Here is a 17,524-nt window from a genome sequence, read left to right as displayed (position 1 = left end):
ACATTTATAAAAATAAATCTGTTATATTAACAAATGTTTTGAAAAGTCTAACCAACAAAATTAAGCAGGATGTTTTTTTTAATTATTATATAATCCCCACTTTTGGAAAGTGAGCCAGGACTGAGCTGGTTTATATTCATTCTCCATCTTCCGTGGATTATAGGACTTACAGTCTCTCATTGAAATTCACTAAAACCCATTAACCCTTTAAGTGTATCCAAACCCTTAACTCAAATATGCTCCTAGTTTTTACTTCAGCACCGATACATGTAAAGTGGCTTCGAGCAGCCAATCAATGGCAGGAAGGTTCTCTTGTTGAAATGAAAGGGATCACTTTGCAGACTCTGGAGCTGACTGACTGTACGTATATCACGTCCATGGAGAAGCGTTCGGTGGAAAGAGTAATGTAAAGAGACTGCGGCTATCATATTCATTGAAGTGCGGAGGATGTCTAGAGCATCCCTTTAATTGAATCCGCAGTATTCTTTGCGAACTACTTCTGGTTGATCTGGTGTCAAGTGCTGCCATTAGCATGTAGTATAAATTAATGCAGGACAGCAATGTATTTTTGGACAGTTGTCTAAATACTCAATAAGCATTATGGCTACTTATTGAACTTGCACTGTTCTACAGACTGGTTGGAAGCATGGGCCAAGAAACTCGATGCAAAGATGGGCCACCATCTGGTCGGTACACCAGCTTGACCAGTGATCACCAACGTCATCCATAAAATTACCCACAGAACAGCTTTGCCATGTTGTTTTTTGAACGAGTTTGGCTTCTCAATAAGCCCGTACTGTCAAAACCATGGGCAGGTTGTGTCTGTACAGTGTAGTTTTGTGAGTTGGAAAGCTCAGGCAACCAGTCTTTACGCTGGACATAATCATAAAGCATTGTATCCACAGTTCGAACCGACGCAGAAAACTGGAGCAGTCTTCAGAAAGCTGCCTGTAAAAGCCTTTTTTTATTACAGATACAGCTGCCCCAACCACGTTATATTTAGCCTTTAATGAATAGTCACTTTTGTTTCTATGTGTTTAGAATGACCTCATGCCCCAGACTATAATATTGCTGATGCCACACTGTTGGTCTGCGGACAGGATCTATGAAGTAGTGGGGCTTTGTTCCCTTCTTTCACATAGTTTTTTTTATAAGTGATAATTTACATCTGTTGGACTATTCAAGTTTTACAGTGTATTTGTGGAATCCTATTTATGCCCGTGGAGAAGAACCGGGTGAGATTCAGTGCATTGTTCCTTAACGAGCAAAGTATAGTGGTCGTTGATGAACATTTCACACTCTTTATTTGATTTCTTACCTAGTATGCCATGATATCCTAGGGTTTGATTTCGCCTTGGGTTATGCCACTATTTTTTGTCCTTTGTCAGATTTTTTAATGGAGTCCGAGCCCAAGCAAAACAGCACCTGCCATTTGCAGCACCCAAGTGACCTATGGTGTTGCCATCTTGCAAGGTCTGGAGAGACATTCTTTCCTACTCCCTGCTCCTCTCCCATATGTGTATGTACATAGCGCACAGTAATGTCTGGACTTAATGTGGATGTGGAGGGTCGTACTTGGACTCGACCAAGATTAAGGTAGTACAAAAACTCTATACATCACTGATGGTCATCGTTATTCAAGGGAGATGTACAAGAAAAACTAGATGCCAACAAAAGCCTTCGTCAAGCCTGCAATGGTTGGCCGAGGCACTTTATATATATTTTAATATGTTACTATAGGTTTATTTTCTAGCTAGTATATTTACTTAGCAGAAAGCTCTTTCCCGCAGTGATGTTTTGTTATTTAATAGCCGTGTCTGTGTGTCCACACCTCGCTGAGGTGAGACGATTTCCTGGGCAGCATGAGAATTTCTCCTCCTGAGATTAAGAAATCAGCGTTTGGCTGAACAAAGTGATAAGTAGTCATTGGCCTTTGGTTCTCATGTTCCCTGTGGCACATTTGATAAAATTTGAAAATAATTACAGTACTTAAGCGTCGTTTCATTTCCCTGTCACCAGCTAATTGTATTCATGTCTAAACTGTTTTTTTAACTTTAGGAAATATGCCTGAGAATAGCTTCTTAATCGGGAAAATTTATAGTTGGAGTAATTTCCTACTCAATTAACATTTTCTGTTTGTGTCCACCCTTGATGAACATGTTTATTTAACCTTCCACCCATGTCTGAAGTTTCCTACTGTGGTTCTATATTTTGTTACCAATGTGAATAAAAGTTTAGGCAATAAATACATGGTTTTCCAGGATTCTTTCACTAACCTGAAGTTTTTAAAACTCAATTTCTGTTTTTTTTGCTATTGGGTAGTACTTTCCTAGATTTCATCCAGACAGTTTTAGCTGTTTTGTTTTGTTTTTTATTTGCCCAAGGGATTTAGTATATCTGAGTGATATCTGTACATTGCTACTTAAACCAAGACCGTTTCGGGTAGGAGTGTGTGTGGGGGGGTACATGCCTTTTTCCCCCTTTTTTGCTAATTAATGTTACTACAGAAAACATAATTTTGTTTAGGGAACAGGGAGATGATAAAGTTAAAAAATAAAAAAAATAATACAATTCTTCGATTTTTTATTGGAAGATGGATGTATTTGTGGTAAAAGTTTGTAGGGTTCGGGTTCGTTGTTTTCATTGAGTAGAGAAATATATTTTTTTAATTCTATTCTCTGTTGGTTCTGAGTGTATGAAATAAATACGTTTTTTGGTAAAGACAGAGGAGAAAAAAAACCTCTGATATTAGGGTCATTTTATGATATTCTGGGGAATATAATACATTTCTCACTATCACTACATGTGGTTTAGATATGTTGGCTGGATATTTTTTTTGACCATGTGATGATTGCCTAAGTACAAGACTGGACCTCAGATCCTGGGAATATTATGGCTTCATGCATTATGTGATGTATAATATGCAGCTGCACTGATTTTGGGCCAATACTTCTATCGCTCTAAAATGACACCAGCAATAGCAAATTGTTAAAGGAACCGTTCTCTGTCCCTTACACCCTATTTATAAAATAATGCATATGAAAGTACCTTGTGAGTTCTTTAAAATGCAACCTAAAAAAACCTACTGCTAGAAGTTGCAGCCCTGTTGCCCTACTCTTCCTCTGTGGTCTCTCTTATTTTTCCATTAATTGGCAGCCTGACACAACCAGTCAGTGGCAGGGAACTGTTCTCATTGAAATCAATGGCAGCACGTTCCATTTTTGCTCGTAGAGGTGGAGTGTTCCCTTAAAGCAGTTTGATACAGATCAATCTACCTATATAGTATTTAGTAAAGTGATGGGAAGAGACATGACCACTGATGAGAAGAGACGTGACCGCTGACGGGGAGAGTCCACAGTAGCACTTCATGGTGGCAGTGCGTGCTTAAGGCTTTGTGCCAGTTGTTGCTGGGACCCATGATTCTAGCACAGTTTGTCCGTGCCATGATGTTTCACAATATATTACTTCTTACAATAGGTTTATTCATAAACTACTTTTAATTGAGGCACACCTTGTGGTGTCCCGATGGAGAAAACATTTTATCTTTTGCTAGCTGAACAGAACATTAGAAAGGGTACGTGCCTAGAATAGAGGTGTCACGGGAAACAACAAGGTTGGAAGTATGATGTCATTAAATACTACTATTCATACTACATTCATATTTGACCATACTGCACTCCTGTGATTTCCTCTTTTCTTTGCCAGTACCCCACTTACGTCTACCATTTTCCATAGGTTCTTGCCAGCATTTTGCTGCGTGTGAAAATTGGTAGGCCTCTGACATCAGAAACCGCCTACGTAAAGTGGGTGTAACATGGTATGACATGGCAGTTCCTGCAAGATATATATCTATATATAATGCGTATACATCCTTTTTTAATTTTTCGTTTTAAAGGGCCCACGCCAAATCTCATGTAGCGTGTGCCATGCTTACCCACATACCCAATGTAGGATACTGGAGAGCTAGGTCTTTCAGATCAAATTATCCTGCCAATTCTCCCTTTGAAGTCAGATAAATAAAATTTTTCCAGTCCACGATTTTTTTTTTAATAAATCATCCCTAGCTAATATGAAACAGAAATCTGTTCTGAATTCTCCAAAGTTTAATTTCAGGAAATGTAGGCTTTTATGACATTACAGCGACCGTATTATAACACAGCCAGGACTATTGTTAGACACATTATTATATAAAATGGATATTTGTTATGCTTGTGCTATATAAATACAGGGCCAATATACTTGTCAACACCTTGATGTATCAAACCCACTGGTATTAATTATTTTTTCTTTGCAAATCCAAAGTAAATTGTTGGAAACTGTGTTACTCTGTCAGGAAAATGTCTACAAAGATGTGTTGGCCAGTTTTAAATTGTTTATGGTATTGGGTTTCAGAAAATGTATTCCTTTATGATGTTCTTGTGAGGTTCTGGAATACTTGGACAGTGATACCTTGGATGTGTGTTTTAAGTTTAACATGTTGAAAAGAACTTTCTGCGTTTTTGATTTACTGGCGTCTATGTGGGTTACGCACATAGAACTTCACAGAAATGATGTACTTAGAGGATATTTGTTTTACTTTGTTACATAATGACATGTTTCAAGAGCTGCGTTGGATTACATTTCTAGAAAAAATAAAGATTTTTTACATATATTTTGCTCAGCAATAAAACTATGATCCTGTAATGATGTATGAAAACAGAGCTACATGTTCATATATAAGGTCTACATTCTGAGTGATGTTCTTCCAAGCTCCAACTAAAATTTATGGCCACAATAAGCATTTGGAGGGTATCAACTGGTGCGTTTCATACCACAATGAAGAGGAGATGGATTTAATCTTGTTACCACATCTTTTCACAGCAACTGTACGTCACATACAGTGTGTGATATCTTCTCAGTCTTGTAGCGTGTTAGCCGTAGGAACACAGGAGACAAGAAGACTCAACTTGATGCCTTTATTGGCTAACCAAGTAGATTTATTTGAAATCTACTTAGCCAATAAAGATATCAGCTTGACTCTACTTGTCGCCTGTGTAACTGGTAACATATATTTGATCAAGGTAGTAGGAGATAGCTTAGTTGACTTGAGTTATTTGGCTATTGGGTTAAGCCTGTATAACTAATTTTCAGTGAATCTCATATCCTGAACCATCTGGTTCTATTATGTCTCCTTCACAGCAAAGGAACCGCTCAATGGACAGACAGTGAATAAGACCTCTTACATGTTTTAACATGTGATGTATGGGCACACCAGAACTTTGGTTCTATTTGTAAGACCGCAACCTATTATCATGAAGAATCGTCAAAGTTTAAGGATAAATATAAAGATAAGGCATTAAAATGCTACATAAGTCAATCAAAACTGGAAACAATGAGAATATACGTTGAATCCAAAGGGAAAAACGTAGGAACGTTTTTCATGTCTTTGTTAGTTTGTCGTCGTCAGAGCAGTCCAATGGGACGCTCTGGGAAATTTTCTCATGTTACTGGAAATTGCTTTGTTTCGTCATAGATATTTTTAATCCATTCCCAAAATGTGTACTTTCACATGTTGAAACAACACATTGTTTCAATTTGACTTATTGGAAGAAAATAAAAAATATATAAATAATAAAAATGAGAACAGACCACCTCTCCCTGCCAAAGTTATTTTCACACCCATTGACGTCTAGTTTTGTGTGTGAATCGCTGATCTCCCTGCGGAGATGCATATCAGGCTTTTGGAGAATTCTTGTGTTTAATGTTCACACGACTTCCTCCATGTGCCACGCTTTAAACAGCTCTTTTGGAATATGAAAAGGACATACCGTATTGGCTCGAATATAGGCCGCACTTTTTTCCCCCACTTTAAGTTTTTAAAGTGGGGGTGCGGCCTATATTCGGGGTCTAGCGCCCGACGCCCGGGACATGCAGTCCCGGGCGCCGGGCAGGCAGCGGGGTTAAGATACAGATCCCCCGCAGCGGTGCAGGGGACCTGCATCCTTCTCCCCGATACGCTCAGACAGCCTCCCCTGCCAGCACTTCCCACGGGGGGGGGTGCCGGCACGGGAGGTTATCTAAGCGTTTTACCTCTGCCCACCCCCGACTTACCGGAGCAGACTCCCGGGTGTCTTGCGGGGCCGGCGGGAGACATTTACGCAATACGCAAATGCAACTTCCGGTAACGGTACCGGAAGTTGCATACGCGTATTGCGTAGATGTCCCTCGCCGGCCCTGAAGACACCCGGGAGTCTGCTCCGGTAAGTCGAGGAGGGGGGGCAGAGGAGGACAGCGGCAGCGTATCGCGGGGAGGGAGGACAGCGGCAGCGGATCTCGGGGAGGGAGGGCAGCGGATCTCGGGGAGGGAGCGCAGCGGATCGCGGGGAGGGAGGACAGTGGCAGCATATCTCGGGGGGGAGGACAGTGGTAGCATATCTCGGGGAGGGAGGACAGTGGCAGCATATCTCGGGGGGGAGGACAGTGGCAGCATATCTCGGGGGGGAGGACAGTGGCAGCATGTTTTTTTGGTGCTTTTTTAAAGAAAAAAAACTTTTTCTTTAAAAAAGCACCAAACTTTTAGGGTGCGGCCTATATACGGGGGCGGCCTATATCCGAGCCATTACGGTGTGCGAATGTGCTTTTGGGGATTAGTAAACCCCAGTGGCATAAGTGGCTGGATAAAGTCCAGCAGTTTGTGTGGACAAGCATTACGTGATGATGCAGATTTTAGCCATTTTCTCACAGGACGACCAATGAGGGCCACAGACACTTTCCTTGAGCCCTGCACTACCAACAGGCTGAGTAAGAAAGGTAATAAACTGGTGGCTCCTACTTAACTACTGCTGCAATTATGTCAGTCCATAGTGCTGAATGATACGATTATAAACGGGTTATAAGGTTTTAACGTAACTGGTAGGTAGGGGGAACCCCACGTGCAGAGACGAGCGTAAAGCTAGCCGGGGTCTCAGAGGGGAACAAAGTCACCAAATCCGAATGACAACGCAGAAGGTGAAGTCGAGAGGCAAGCTGGGTCAAAACCAGATCCAAAATCGCCACACCAAATCAGAGAAGAAGGAGACAAAAAAAACAAACAAACAAATGGGGTCAACAAACAATAGCAAAAGATTACTAAAACAACCCAGGAATGTTACAGCAGCAAAGGGCAGAGTGAAAGTGAAGTCTGGCATTAATATAGGCAGTCCAGCAGGGGAACAAGGCTATCCAAGGTCATAAAAGGTCAGCCAGGGTTAAATGAGTTCACACGCGTGTGTCTGTACAGCTGCATTGCGATCCTATGATCGCCTGTGGCTGGCTAGGACCTGATGCAGGCTACCTCATGGCCTGTAATGCAGAGAAGGTAGCAGGTCAGGGATGAGGTGGTGCAGAGGGTGCCTGATGCTTGGAGACGACGTCACTATCGGAAGAGGAGCGGACCGACGGAGAGAATATTACAGATACCCTAAACCGTGGATGTAATTCCTTACAGAGGCACGTCATAGTCTTGCACGGTTCCTTTGGCTACAGTGGCTTTCATACCTGGTCAAATGGTGTCACCCTTTTACAATTATGAGTATTATGCTTTTCAACTGTAGGCAGATGTCTTCTGTACCCATCTAGCCTCAGATTCAGCTACTGAATTTACATAAGATCATCATCATCATCAACATAAGTAGGCAATTGACTCAGAAGTAGAAATCACTCTCAGAAGGGAGAACCACCAGGGCAGTGTTTAGTGGATATTTTAGAGCTGCCAAGCTGGTTCAGGGAGAACGTTAGTAATCATGTATTTGCTAAATGGTGTCTTCATACGTGCAGATCTCTATGAGGCAAGCCTTTCCTCTTCAGTACTCTCAAGTCACCAAGTTGTCAGTGTTTCCAGCTGTCTTACTTTAAGGGCTGGGTCTGGCGACAAGGATAGTTTTAGCATAATATCCATAATAAAATATTTCCGGTTAGCTTCATACATACTAATTATATACATTGTTTATGTGTGTCATTCGTTAACAATTGAGTTTCGATAATTTATTGTGAAAATGTTATGACCCAAGTGGAAGGGAATATTAATTTATAGTTAACGTTTAAAAACCCCCTCCTGCCTTTTAAATGAATTATAAATGCAGTGACAGTGGAGGTTGTTTTGTTAAAGTTACCCAGGACTTAGCTATGAGTATTGTATGACATCACCACACAAATGTCTAGTGACATTGCTTGGCAAGCATTTAGTGAGAGGTCACTGAGTGAGGTCACAGTCTCTAGGATTTTCTTTAGGTTATTATATACATGTTGCCAAACTCTTAGTCACATCCTTGGATACAGTATTTATGTAGTGATGAATGTGATAATATAAATAGCTTCAAACATTGTTAAACCAAGATGCATTTAACATATATGTACAAGGACCCAAATTTACAATATATGTGTATTTTTTAAAACAATAAGGAAAGGATATTGAACCTGTGTATGTGTGGTGTCTAAATACCATTATAAGATATACATGTTCACTCAGCATTGTTTAATTTACAAATATGCTCAATCAATTGATACAGTAGTACCCTCATCACCCCATACCTAGGAAGACTGGAGGGTTCGCTCGGAGACTCTGGGTTGGGGGCATCGACTTCTAAGCTTGTGTGCGGGGCTAGCCCTGCATACAATGTCAGCGGGACCCCCCACCGACCTCAGCGGGACCGCCCACCCGCATCCCACAAGGGGAGGGCTTCGGGTGCCAGAGCCACAACGTTCCCAAGTATGATCCATCCCTATATACTGTGAGGTCATCAGGGGATCAAAGAGAGTTCAATTGATTTGGGGCCCAATAGGGTGGTCTGTCCCTAGTAAAGCAGCACAGGGGGCAGCAACAACTTTTGGACCTTTCTCCATAGTAACAATACTCCACTGTGCGGCAGCTGCCGGGGATACCCGGTGCTAAGGCCAGCCTTGTATTTAGTGATTATGTATATTTACAGTTTAGACTACATTGACTGGCAGATGAGTGGCTGTTTTTCCTCTATTGTTTTTTATTTTTTTTTGGCTAACACACTATTTATAAAACTGCTACCAGTAAAACCTATGTTTTAAATACTTACAGGGATGACTCTTTGTACATTGCTATCATGAAATTAGCAAAGAAAAAACAACTTCAAGTATATAATTAGTTGGTTCAGCAGACATGGGAGGCATGTCATATCTACAACATTTCCTTCTTGTTAACAATGTGTTCCAGATGGGAAAGTTTGGGTGTGAGAAAGCACATTGAATGTTGCTCAGATAATGATGCTTTCAAGCTCTGTACATCATCACAATTCAGTATTTTACAGGAGCTGCCATCACAGCCACCCCCTAATCATTTATCTACTGTTCTTGTGGACACATGGGAACTGTGTAAGTGTTATTTCACATTTCAGTGTAAGCATGTTTATGAAGGCCCCACACATCACAACAGGAATTATATACCTTTCCTGGAACCAAGGGTCGGCACAGTCCCCCTTAATGTAAATGTACTCTGTAACTGACCCATTGAGTTAGCAGCGCACAAGAAGCCTGATCACCCAATGGGGCTGTCTGCGACCTGGTTTGGTGGCCAAGGGGCTGCTATCCCCAAGAAGTCCCCTAGGAACTTAGATTTTTAGAGCAATATGTAATCCATATTCCAATACAGGATATGTATTTGGGTTTCCATAAATGGTACTTTTAATGACTGCTTTATATGCCGGTCAAATTTATTCATATCGACATTTCAACTCAGTCTGCCTAAATATTAAATCAAATGGCACTATGTCATCAAGATGAGATCAGTGGTGAAAAGCAGTTGAGATACTTGTACCAATTACTTTTGTGTAAGCATGCATGGCCCGCTATCGGTCACCATTCTGTATATTATGCTGATCCTTAGGCGTTTTCAGTGGATAGAACAAAAAAGATAGGAGTAAAACTTGGCAGTGGGTTTACATCTGCAACATTTTCAAATTATAGTTAAGGAGCTACATGAGCCAAGCAATGAGTTTTTCTGTCTCAGGTTAATAGTCTCATTAGGATTTAATGCTGTGTTCGTTTAGGTCATTTCCAGCAAATAAAACGGGTTCCGTAGGGAGAGTATTCACCTCTCAAAAGGTTGTCTGGTGTTTTTTTTTTTTATAAAGAAGAAAACATTGTTTAATAATAGCACTCCTGGCTAGGTATTATAGTAAAGGAAGTGATGCAATGTATGTAGTCCCCTTTTAAAGTATTTGTTTCTGTGACTCCTACATTATAAGAAGAAACATAGAAATGAATATCAGATAAGAACCTGTCTTCTTTTGAAAGGTGCGTTGATGAGCATTGGAGATGTGCAGAGGATAAAATGCTAGTTGATACCCAACATTCCAGGTGGCCACTTTTGTTGGAGGGGCACGTTTGGAGGTGGAACAGGACTACCTGCAAACGTGAGATATGACCTATATCTTTGCCTGGTAGTGGTTCTAGTGGGTCGTTACTCTGGTCAATCCTGCGGTACTACCGGATATTACTTTTGTCTGCACATGTTTGATCAAACAGTTATTCTTTCCACCACTACTTCAGGTTGTATTTATACTATCCATGCCTTATTTTAAATCTGCCTGGATTGTTTAAAAAGAGAGTCGGCCAAAAATGTCAATGTAGATTTTCCATAAGATAATGTTTTCACGTTAGACCGGGAGAGAGGATTAACCGGCAAAATATACCTAATCCTAATACTATAAACTTGAGCTACTCTGTGAAGTAAGGTTGAGAAGGAAACCCTGGAAATATCTCCTGATATTGTAACAAGAAACATTTTAGCTACTGCAAAGTGCTGGTAGCTGCTGTAGTTCTGTAGCAGAGTGCTTTAGAAAACACAATTTAGGGCTGCTTCGGTCATAATGTATTTGGGAAACATCAAGAATGGTTTCAATTGTCTGTCCGAATATTATTAAAATAAAATGACAATTAAAAATGTTTTCCTCCGCACTAGAACTCTTCAGGCCAGTGACGTTCCACTCCCCCTTCATGTTTTGCCTTTACCTTCTCTTGTATTCGCTTTGGTTCTGCTAGTTTGTGCCGTTTAGTTTGCTAGCATACAATCTGAGCACCCAGTACTCCCTACCCGCTTCCTAAAGGAGACTGTCTCATCACCTGTGAGATCTCAACCTCACTGAGGTCTCCACATCATCGTTGCTGCAGTCAGTGCCACCCTCACCCAAGTAGTCCCATCCCTTCTGTCTCATTTCACGTCAACCACCGAGTAGGTTATCCGCTTGCTACAGCAGGGCTCTCTTTTCCTTGTATACCAACATTAATGTGTGTTCATTTTATTGTTGATTTAAGGTTGTCCCTGTGAAATATATCCAACGTTTGCAGTTGTAATGACACGTGGGATCTACTGTCCTATATAAATAAATGTAATTACATTTCTGTAATTTAGGTAGCTTTTTTCCGCTTCGTAAGATCCCACGTGATTATGAACATGGCGGCAGTACGGTGTGAGTCTGCGTGTTTTGTCTATTTTGTGGTTGACTTTACCTGGGTGTTTGCTGTCTCTACAGGCTCTGTATGTTGTGGGCTGCCACAGTAGTAGGCATCTAGTTCCCTGTATGTCTCCACCTTATTTGTGGTTCTCTGTTCCTTGTATTTAATCTGCCCCACCTTGTGTTCTCCTGTTTGTTTCCTACCTGCTACAACTAAACTATTGATTCTGTTTCTCCTGATTTGGTTAAAGTGTTATGTTTTTACGTTTAGGGTTAATGTTAGGATTTGCCTGATGTTTTGTACTAAACCTTTACGTGTTTGCATTAGTTTCAGTGCATAGAGCTAGTCTGTATGTTTTGTTTGTATCTTTGTTTTATTTAATGCTCTCTGCTCATGTTTGCCATGCCTGCTAGTCGCTTGGATTAGTCTACGCAACTGTACCACCATACCAGGCAATGGATTCTCTAGGTATGGCATACGTGTGTCTTTGTCTCTTCAATGAATGCTTTAACTTTGTTACCCCTCTGCATACTGGACTTCTCCTCACAACGTCAGACCTCCAGTGGGTCGTCAAAATCTGGTGGTGGATACTGGTTCACCAAAATGCCTATAATACAGCAAATTCCCGTCGCCTTGAGGGCTTTGTGTCATTCTGAGCATTTATTAAGGGGGGTAACACCATGCCCTTTTAACAGCACACAAGTGATTGTCAGGTGGTTATTTATTGGCTGAGCTGTGCCATTATTTAAATTCCATTATACTATATAAATGCTATCGCAGTCTTACCTTTCACGCTCTTGTTCAAGTAAGTTGGTAAATTCATCGCTCTTCTCCATGTATTCTGTATGCTTTCTTTTTTCATCTTCCAATTCATACAGCGTTTGCCTCTGGGATTTTTCTGCCAGCAGAAGCTGCTCCAACATTCTCTTGTGAGTATCTTTGTGTTTCTCGATAACTTTGTCCAGCTATAAAACACACAGAGAAGGAGCTTTGTTGCAGAGGGAATCATATATTTATTTTACAGGGACAAAAAAGGAGCTTCGTGGTCTGCGTTAACTTTTTAGCTTTTGTAAAATTCCGGCGCAGTGGAACGTTACGAGTGCTAGGCGAGTCCGCTGAGCTTCTCCGAGTTTCTAGAATTGTTCTGATTTGTATTCAGAGGTTTTATTTCTGGGGTCAACGCTGGTGCATTTCACAGCCATTAGCTCCCCTAGGTAGGATAACATAAGACATGGGGCGGGCAGAGCTAGTCCTTCACTCTCCTGAATTTCACAAATGCTACTGATTAAGCACTAAGCTCTTTGACATGCGCCGTCACATGGTGACAGTCCTAAGACAGGGCTCCGCAACCCCAGTCCTTGCAGACAGGCCAGTTGCAGGAAAACAAGTAGTTTAATGACTTTAATTGAGATCTCGCTGCTCAAACAAGGATATCCAGCAACTGTGGCGTGTTGGCGGCTCTCGTCTAAGCTTAAAAAAAAAAAAAAAAAAAAAAAAAAAAACTGCTTATATCTCCGTTGTATTTCAGGAAGCACGGCCATTCTATAGAAATACTTAATCGGCCAACGAGCCACAATACATTTTGTTTAGAAACAAATGTAATGAAAGTCACGACCGTTTCCTGCTTTGGCATGGCCAAGCGCTGACATCATGTCCACGTGTCAGAATGGATTTTCTACTGCTTTAGGCCTACAGAGAGTCTTTGTAAATGGCTAAAATATTAGCCTTTCCAAGTTGCATTTCTTGTTTTAATTGAAAGCAGATAGAGTTCAACTAGAAAGGTTAAACAGTAACAAAAGTGCAATGTCTGAACAGCGAATGAGCGCATACTACTTAAATGGCAGCTGCAGAAGAGGTAGTTCAAAGAAATATATTATCTGCTATTTTCCATTAGTTTAAATATTATTCCTGTCTTAGAAGCCTAATAACACCACGACTTATGCCAGTTCTGAAATATTAGTATTAATGTAAAATGAGATTTTAATTAAAGAGTTCTCATATTTGTGTGTGTGTGTGTGGGGGGGGTATTTATATTTTGAGTTAAAAGTGGCAACCAAAATAATTTTTTAGTGGTCAGTGGCAGAGTTCAGAAACCACCTTTCTTTGATGCCTGCCAATAATAAAAAATAAATAAATTTTTCTGTCATTTAAATAGCATTTCTGAAGATTTGTTAAGTGTTAGATGTGTAGTAATGCTGTATGATTCATTTTTTTTATTTTTGTACAGCCACAGAGAATTTCGTATAATCATTTTAGTGCCAGGAATAAATAGCATGGATGGCGCCTCTATAATGTGACATTTGTGTATTGGTAGGCAAGTCGAACATAATAAGGCATGGACTGAACCAAGATAGTGGATAAGGATAGAGCGGGCATTGGCTTGCCCTACCCTTAAATATGTAGCAGTGGATGCAATCGGGCAGTGAAAATGGGCTACAGTAGTTGAATGAGATTAAGGGCCATGTGTAACAGATTTGGCTACCGTTAAACATCCCTTCTCTTCTGGAACACTAGCCACATATTGAATTGTATATTCTTTGTCTGGATAGCCTATAAAGTACTATAGTTAATTGTTTATAGTATAACCTACTGCCTTGCTAAGCCTGAAACATCTTCCTCTTTAGCCCACGTTCACACAGACTGGCTCGCGTGGTATGATAAGCTTAGGCTGGGTTCATCAATCCCCTTGTGCCACATCTCGGGATATATATTATTTATTAAACCATATTTTCTAGTAGTTGGCTGAACCTATAGGATGCAGTACGCACCTCCAACTTACCGGATCACACAAGTTGTATACTTGCTGGCATACAGCTCTAGCATTGGCTCACACCAACGTTTCACATGCACACAGGGGTCTGGATAGACCTCCGCCTGCACCGTTCACCAAACCAGCACACGAGCTGACTTGTGGTAAGTATATCATGTGCACGGAGATGTGTTCGGCAATTAGCTGGGGTTGGTGTGGGAAAAGGAGTAAATGCATATGGGGGTTTCTGCAGAATCCCATCATTTTTTTAATGGACAACCTGATGACTTAAAGGGACCACATAGCGATCATATGCATTAGAGTGTATATGATGGCTGGAGGGTAACTTTAAAACTTTCTCTTTCTTCTGTCAACTTATCCTACATTTTCTCCTCTCCTACATCCTACTTTTTCTCCTCTCTCTCTCCTTCCTTATTTTGTTTTCTCACACCATTCTTTCTTCTCTCTCTCGTTCTTTTTTCTCATTCTGTCTTCTCTCTCAACTATCACTCTATCACTGTCCAGCAGATCCACCCTCCCCTCCAAGCATGATCCAGCAAAGCATCGATGCGATTTGTTGGTCACGCTGGGCGGGGCCACGAAGGTCCAATCACTTTACTTTTAGCCCCAACCCATTATGTTATTGTTAATTTCAATGACTATGCTTATTAAATGATACTTTGGGAGATATTAGAGTGTCATTGATGATAGAATTACATTGGTTTATAAGCCATTAGCTAAATTTATGAAGAAAGCACGTTACTACGATGGATAAGGTTAATTTCCCTTAGTGCTTGATTATTTGTCAATTTACTGTCTCTTCTGGTATTTGAAGACCACAGATTCTGGTATGAGCCACTTACTTTTATATGGCGTCTATATTAGAAAAGACAAAATATCCCAAATACTAGAGAAATTTAAAATGAATGTGGTGTTTGTACATTAAAATTGCCTACCTCGCACATTGGCTTTTCGTAAATATCCTCTTGCCACTGCTGTGCATTTGCTTGGATTGCGTCTCTTTGGAGAGCTTCTAATACCCTTTTTGGGGTCACAAATCCATACTGTGCTTCTAGCAAAGCCAAGTCGATTTTCTCAGCTTTTAAAACTGATATGACTTCATCTCGTGCCTAAAAATATGAAGAAAATGTCAAGTCAAGTGCTATATCAAACAAAATAAAAAGCCTTGTCTACCCTTATTAGAATATGCTTCTCCTCTAAATGACCTGATATGGTTATCGGAGAACACATCACAAAATATTTAGAACAGTTTATTTTGAGCTCAGAACAAATTCCATAATGTTGCACTTTGTGACATATTGAATCAGACGGAACCAGGTGGGGTTTAAAGTGTGAACATGGTGTCATGGTAAGTATTATAAATAAGTGATCATGGCTCCCCGTAGGACAGTACGATATTCTAATTGCACATAATATGTCCTAGATGTGCTCGTCTACCGCAATAGAGAGGATATGAGCTCTTACAATATGCATACCATTAGCATGTAATAATGACAGGCCTCGAACATTTGATTTATAATAGCAGACAATGCTGGCACGACTTCCTACTATGAATAATCCAAACATATAGCCTGTTTATTGCGCTCACTTGCAGTTCCCCCTCCAGCACACTCAGAAGGAATAGCAGATCATCCCGGGAAAGGTCATCTCCCTTTCTGGAAGAAGCCTTCTCTTTTTTTTCTGATTTGTGACTTCGTAGGATAGTTCCTGTTTCAGGGACATATTCCCTGCGATCATTTCCCATTTCGATGCGTTGAGACTGAGACTCCTCCGGTTTCTCTGTATGAATCCGCTGGTATGCAGAGATATTTCCTTCTATCAAGGTGTTTCTGTTGGCTGCATGATCAAGGCTATTGCTTCTTGAACGCATTTTCAGGCTGGCTATTAAAAAACAAAATGCAAGAATTAGGGTTAAAAAAATGGCCACATGGAGTATGTATGTATGTGTGTGTGTCGTATGTATGTATGTGTGTGTGTGTATTTATATGTATATATATATATATACCGTATTTGCTCGTATATAAGACGACCCCCCCAAATCTTAATATTAATTTAGGAAAAAAAGAAAAAGCCTGAATATAAGACGACCCTATAGGAAAAAAGTTTTACCAGTAAATGTTAATTCATTTAAACTATTTTTTTAATGAAAGCTATGATTGAGAAAAATATGTTGGTTTTATTTCCTTCTATTTTCCAACCTGCCCCCCAGTTATGCACATCTGCCCCAGAAATGCCTTATACCCCCTATATGCCACTGTGCCCCATGATATGCCTTTTAACCCTATATGCCACTGTGCCCCATGATATGCCTTTTAACCCTATATGCCACTTAGAGGTTTAAAAGGCATATTATGGGGAAGAGTGGCATATAGGGGGTTAAAAGGCATTTCACAGAGCACCCTGCCTCCAGAAATGCCTTATGCCCCCCATTTAACACTCCCCCCCCTCCGCCCCACTTACCGGTACTTCTGAGTCTCCTGTCATGTAGCTGGGGCAGCGTGTAGACCCACGCTGCAGCCGGAAGGAGGCATGGCTAGCAGCGGGGGTTGTCTGCGTGCATCGCGCAGACATTCCCCGGCTGTCAGAGATCAGAGTTCCCTGCGCCGGTGCCGCAGTGGTACGGGGAACTCTGATCTTTGACAGCCGGGGAAGGTCTGCAGCTGCGGGGGATCTGGATTTTAGTCGTCTCATAGTCAGACTTTGCTCTGGAAAAAACCTCGTCTTATAATCGAGCAAATACGGTATATATATGTGTATATATATATATATATATATATGTGTGTGTGTATATATATATATATATATATATATATATATATATATATATATATATATATATATATATATATATATATATATATAATGTATGTGTGTGTGTGTATATATATATATATATATGTATGAGTGTGTATATATGTATGTATGTATATATATATATATATACATAATTGTTAAACGCATGTAACAAGCATTCATATTGATATTGATTGTATAGGTGTGATTCATGTTTCCTACAGCAGGAAAATATTTTTTCCTACTGTTGCTTAATGGCGGAACTTCCAAATCTCCGTATAGGAAATACTGAGAGACCCATGTATGAATATGCTGGTTGTCAATAAAGTTTGGTTTAGGAATTGCTTCCTTAGAGTCTGTTTGGCACCTAGGGGCCAGATTCTGCTCTAATTGTATCGAGAAACTCCATAAGTTCTCTGTCATGTGCCCTAAAACTAAATATTGAGCAAATTAGACTGCAGCAGAATATGTTGTGAGAATGTTTTTACTAAACTGTTAGACATCCCCAAGGAAACAGCA

At 40.5% G+C, this 17,524-nt stretch overlaps 2 protein-coding genes across 2 annotated transcripts in view; one reads left to right on the top strand and one right to left on the bottom strand.

Moving 5' to 3' along the window:
• Positions 1-17,524, top strand: part of CMSS1 (cms1 ribosomal small subunit homolog) — a 150,398-nt gene that overhangs the window by 53,369 nt on the left and 79,505 nt on the right. The window lies entirely within an intron of this gene.
• The window catches only part of FILIP1L (filamin A interacting protein 1 like), a 127,170-nt gene that overhangs the window by 49,551 nt on the left and 60,095 nt on the right, over positions 1-17,524 (bottom strand). Inside the window, exons 3-5 of the mRNA XM_053456933.1 lie at positions 15,801-16,093; positions 15,148-15,321; positions 12,229-12,407 (exon numbers count right to left, since the gene is read on the bottom strand). Coding sequence (XP_053312908.1) covers positions 12,229-12,407; positions 15,148-15,321; positions 15,801-16,082 — 635 coding nt within the window. The 5' untranslated portion in view covers positions 16,083-16,093. The remainder of the gene's footprint in view (positions 1-12,228; positions 12,408-15,147; positions 15,322-15,800; positions 16,094-17,524) is intronic.

This window comes from Spea bombifrons, chromosome 2 (assembly GCF_027358695.1).
Source record: "Spea bombifrons isolate aSpeBom1 chromosome 2, aSpeBom1.2.pri, whole genome shotgun sequence".
In the NCBI taxonomy this organism is placed as follows: Eukaryota; Metazoa; Chordata; class Amphibia; order Anura; family Pelobatidae; genus Spea; species Spea bombifrons.
This window is presented reverse-complemented; position numbering and strand designations above follow the sequence as displayed.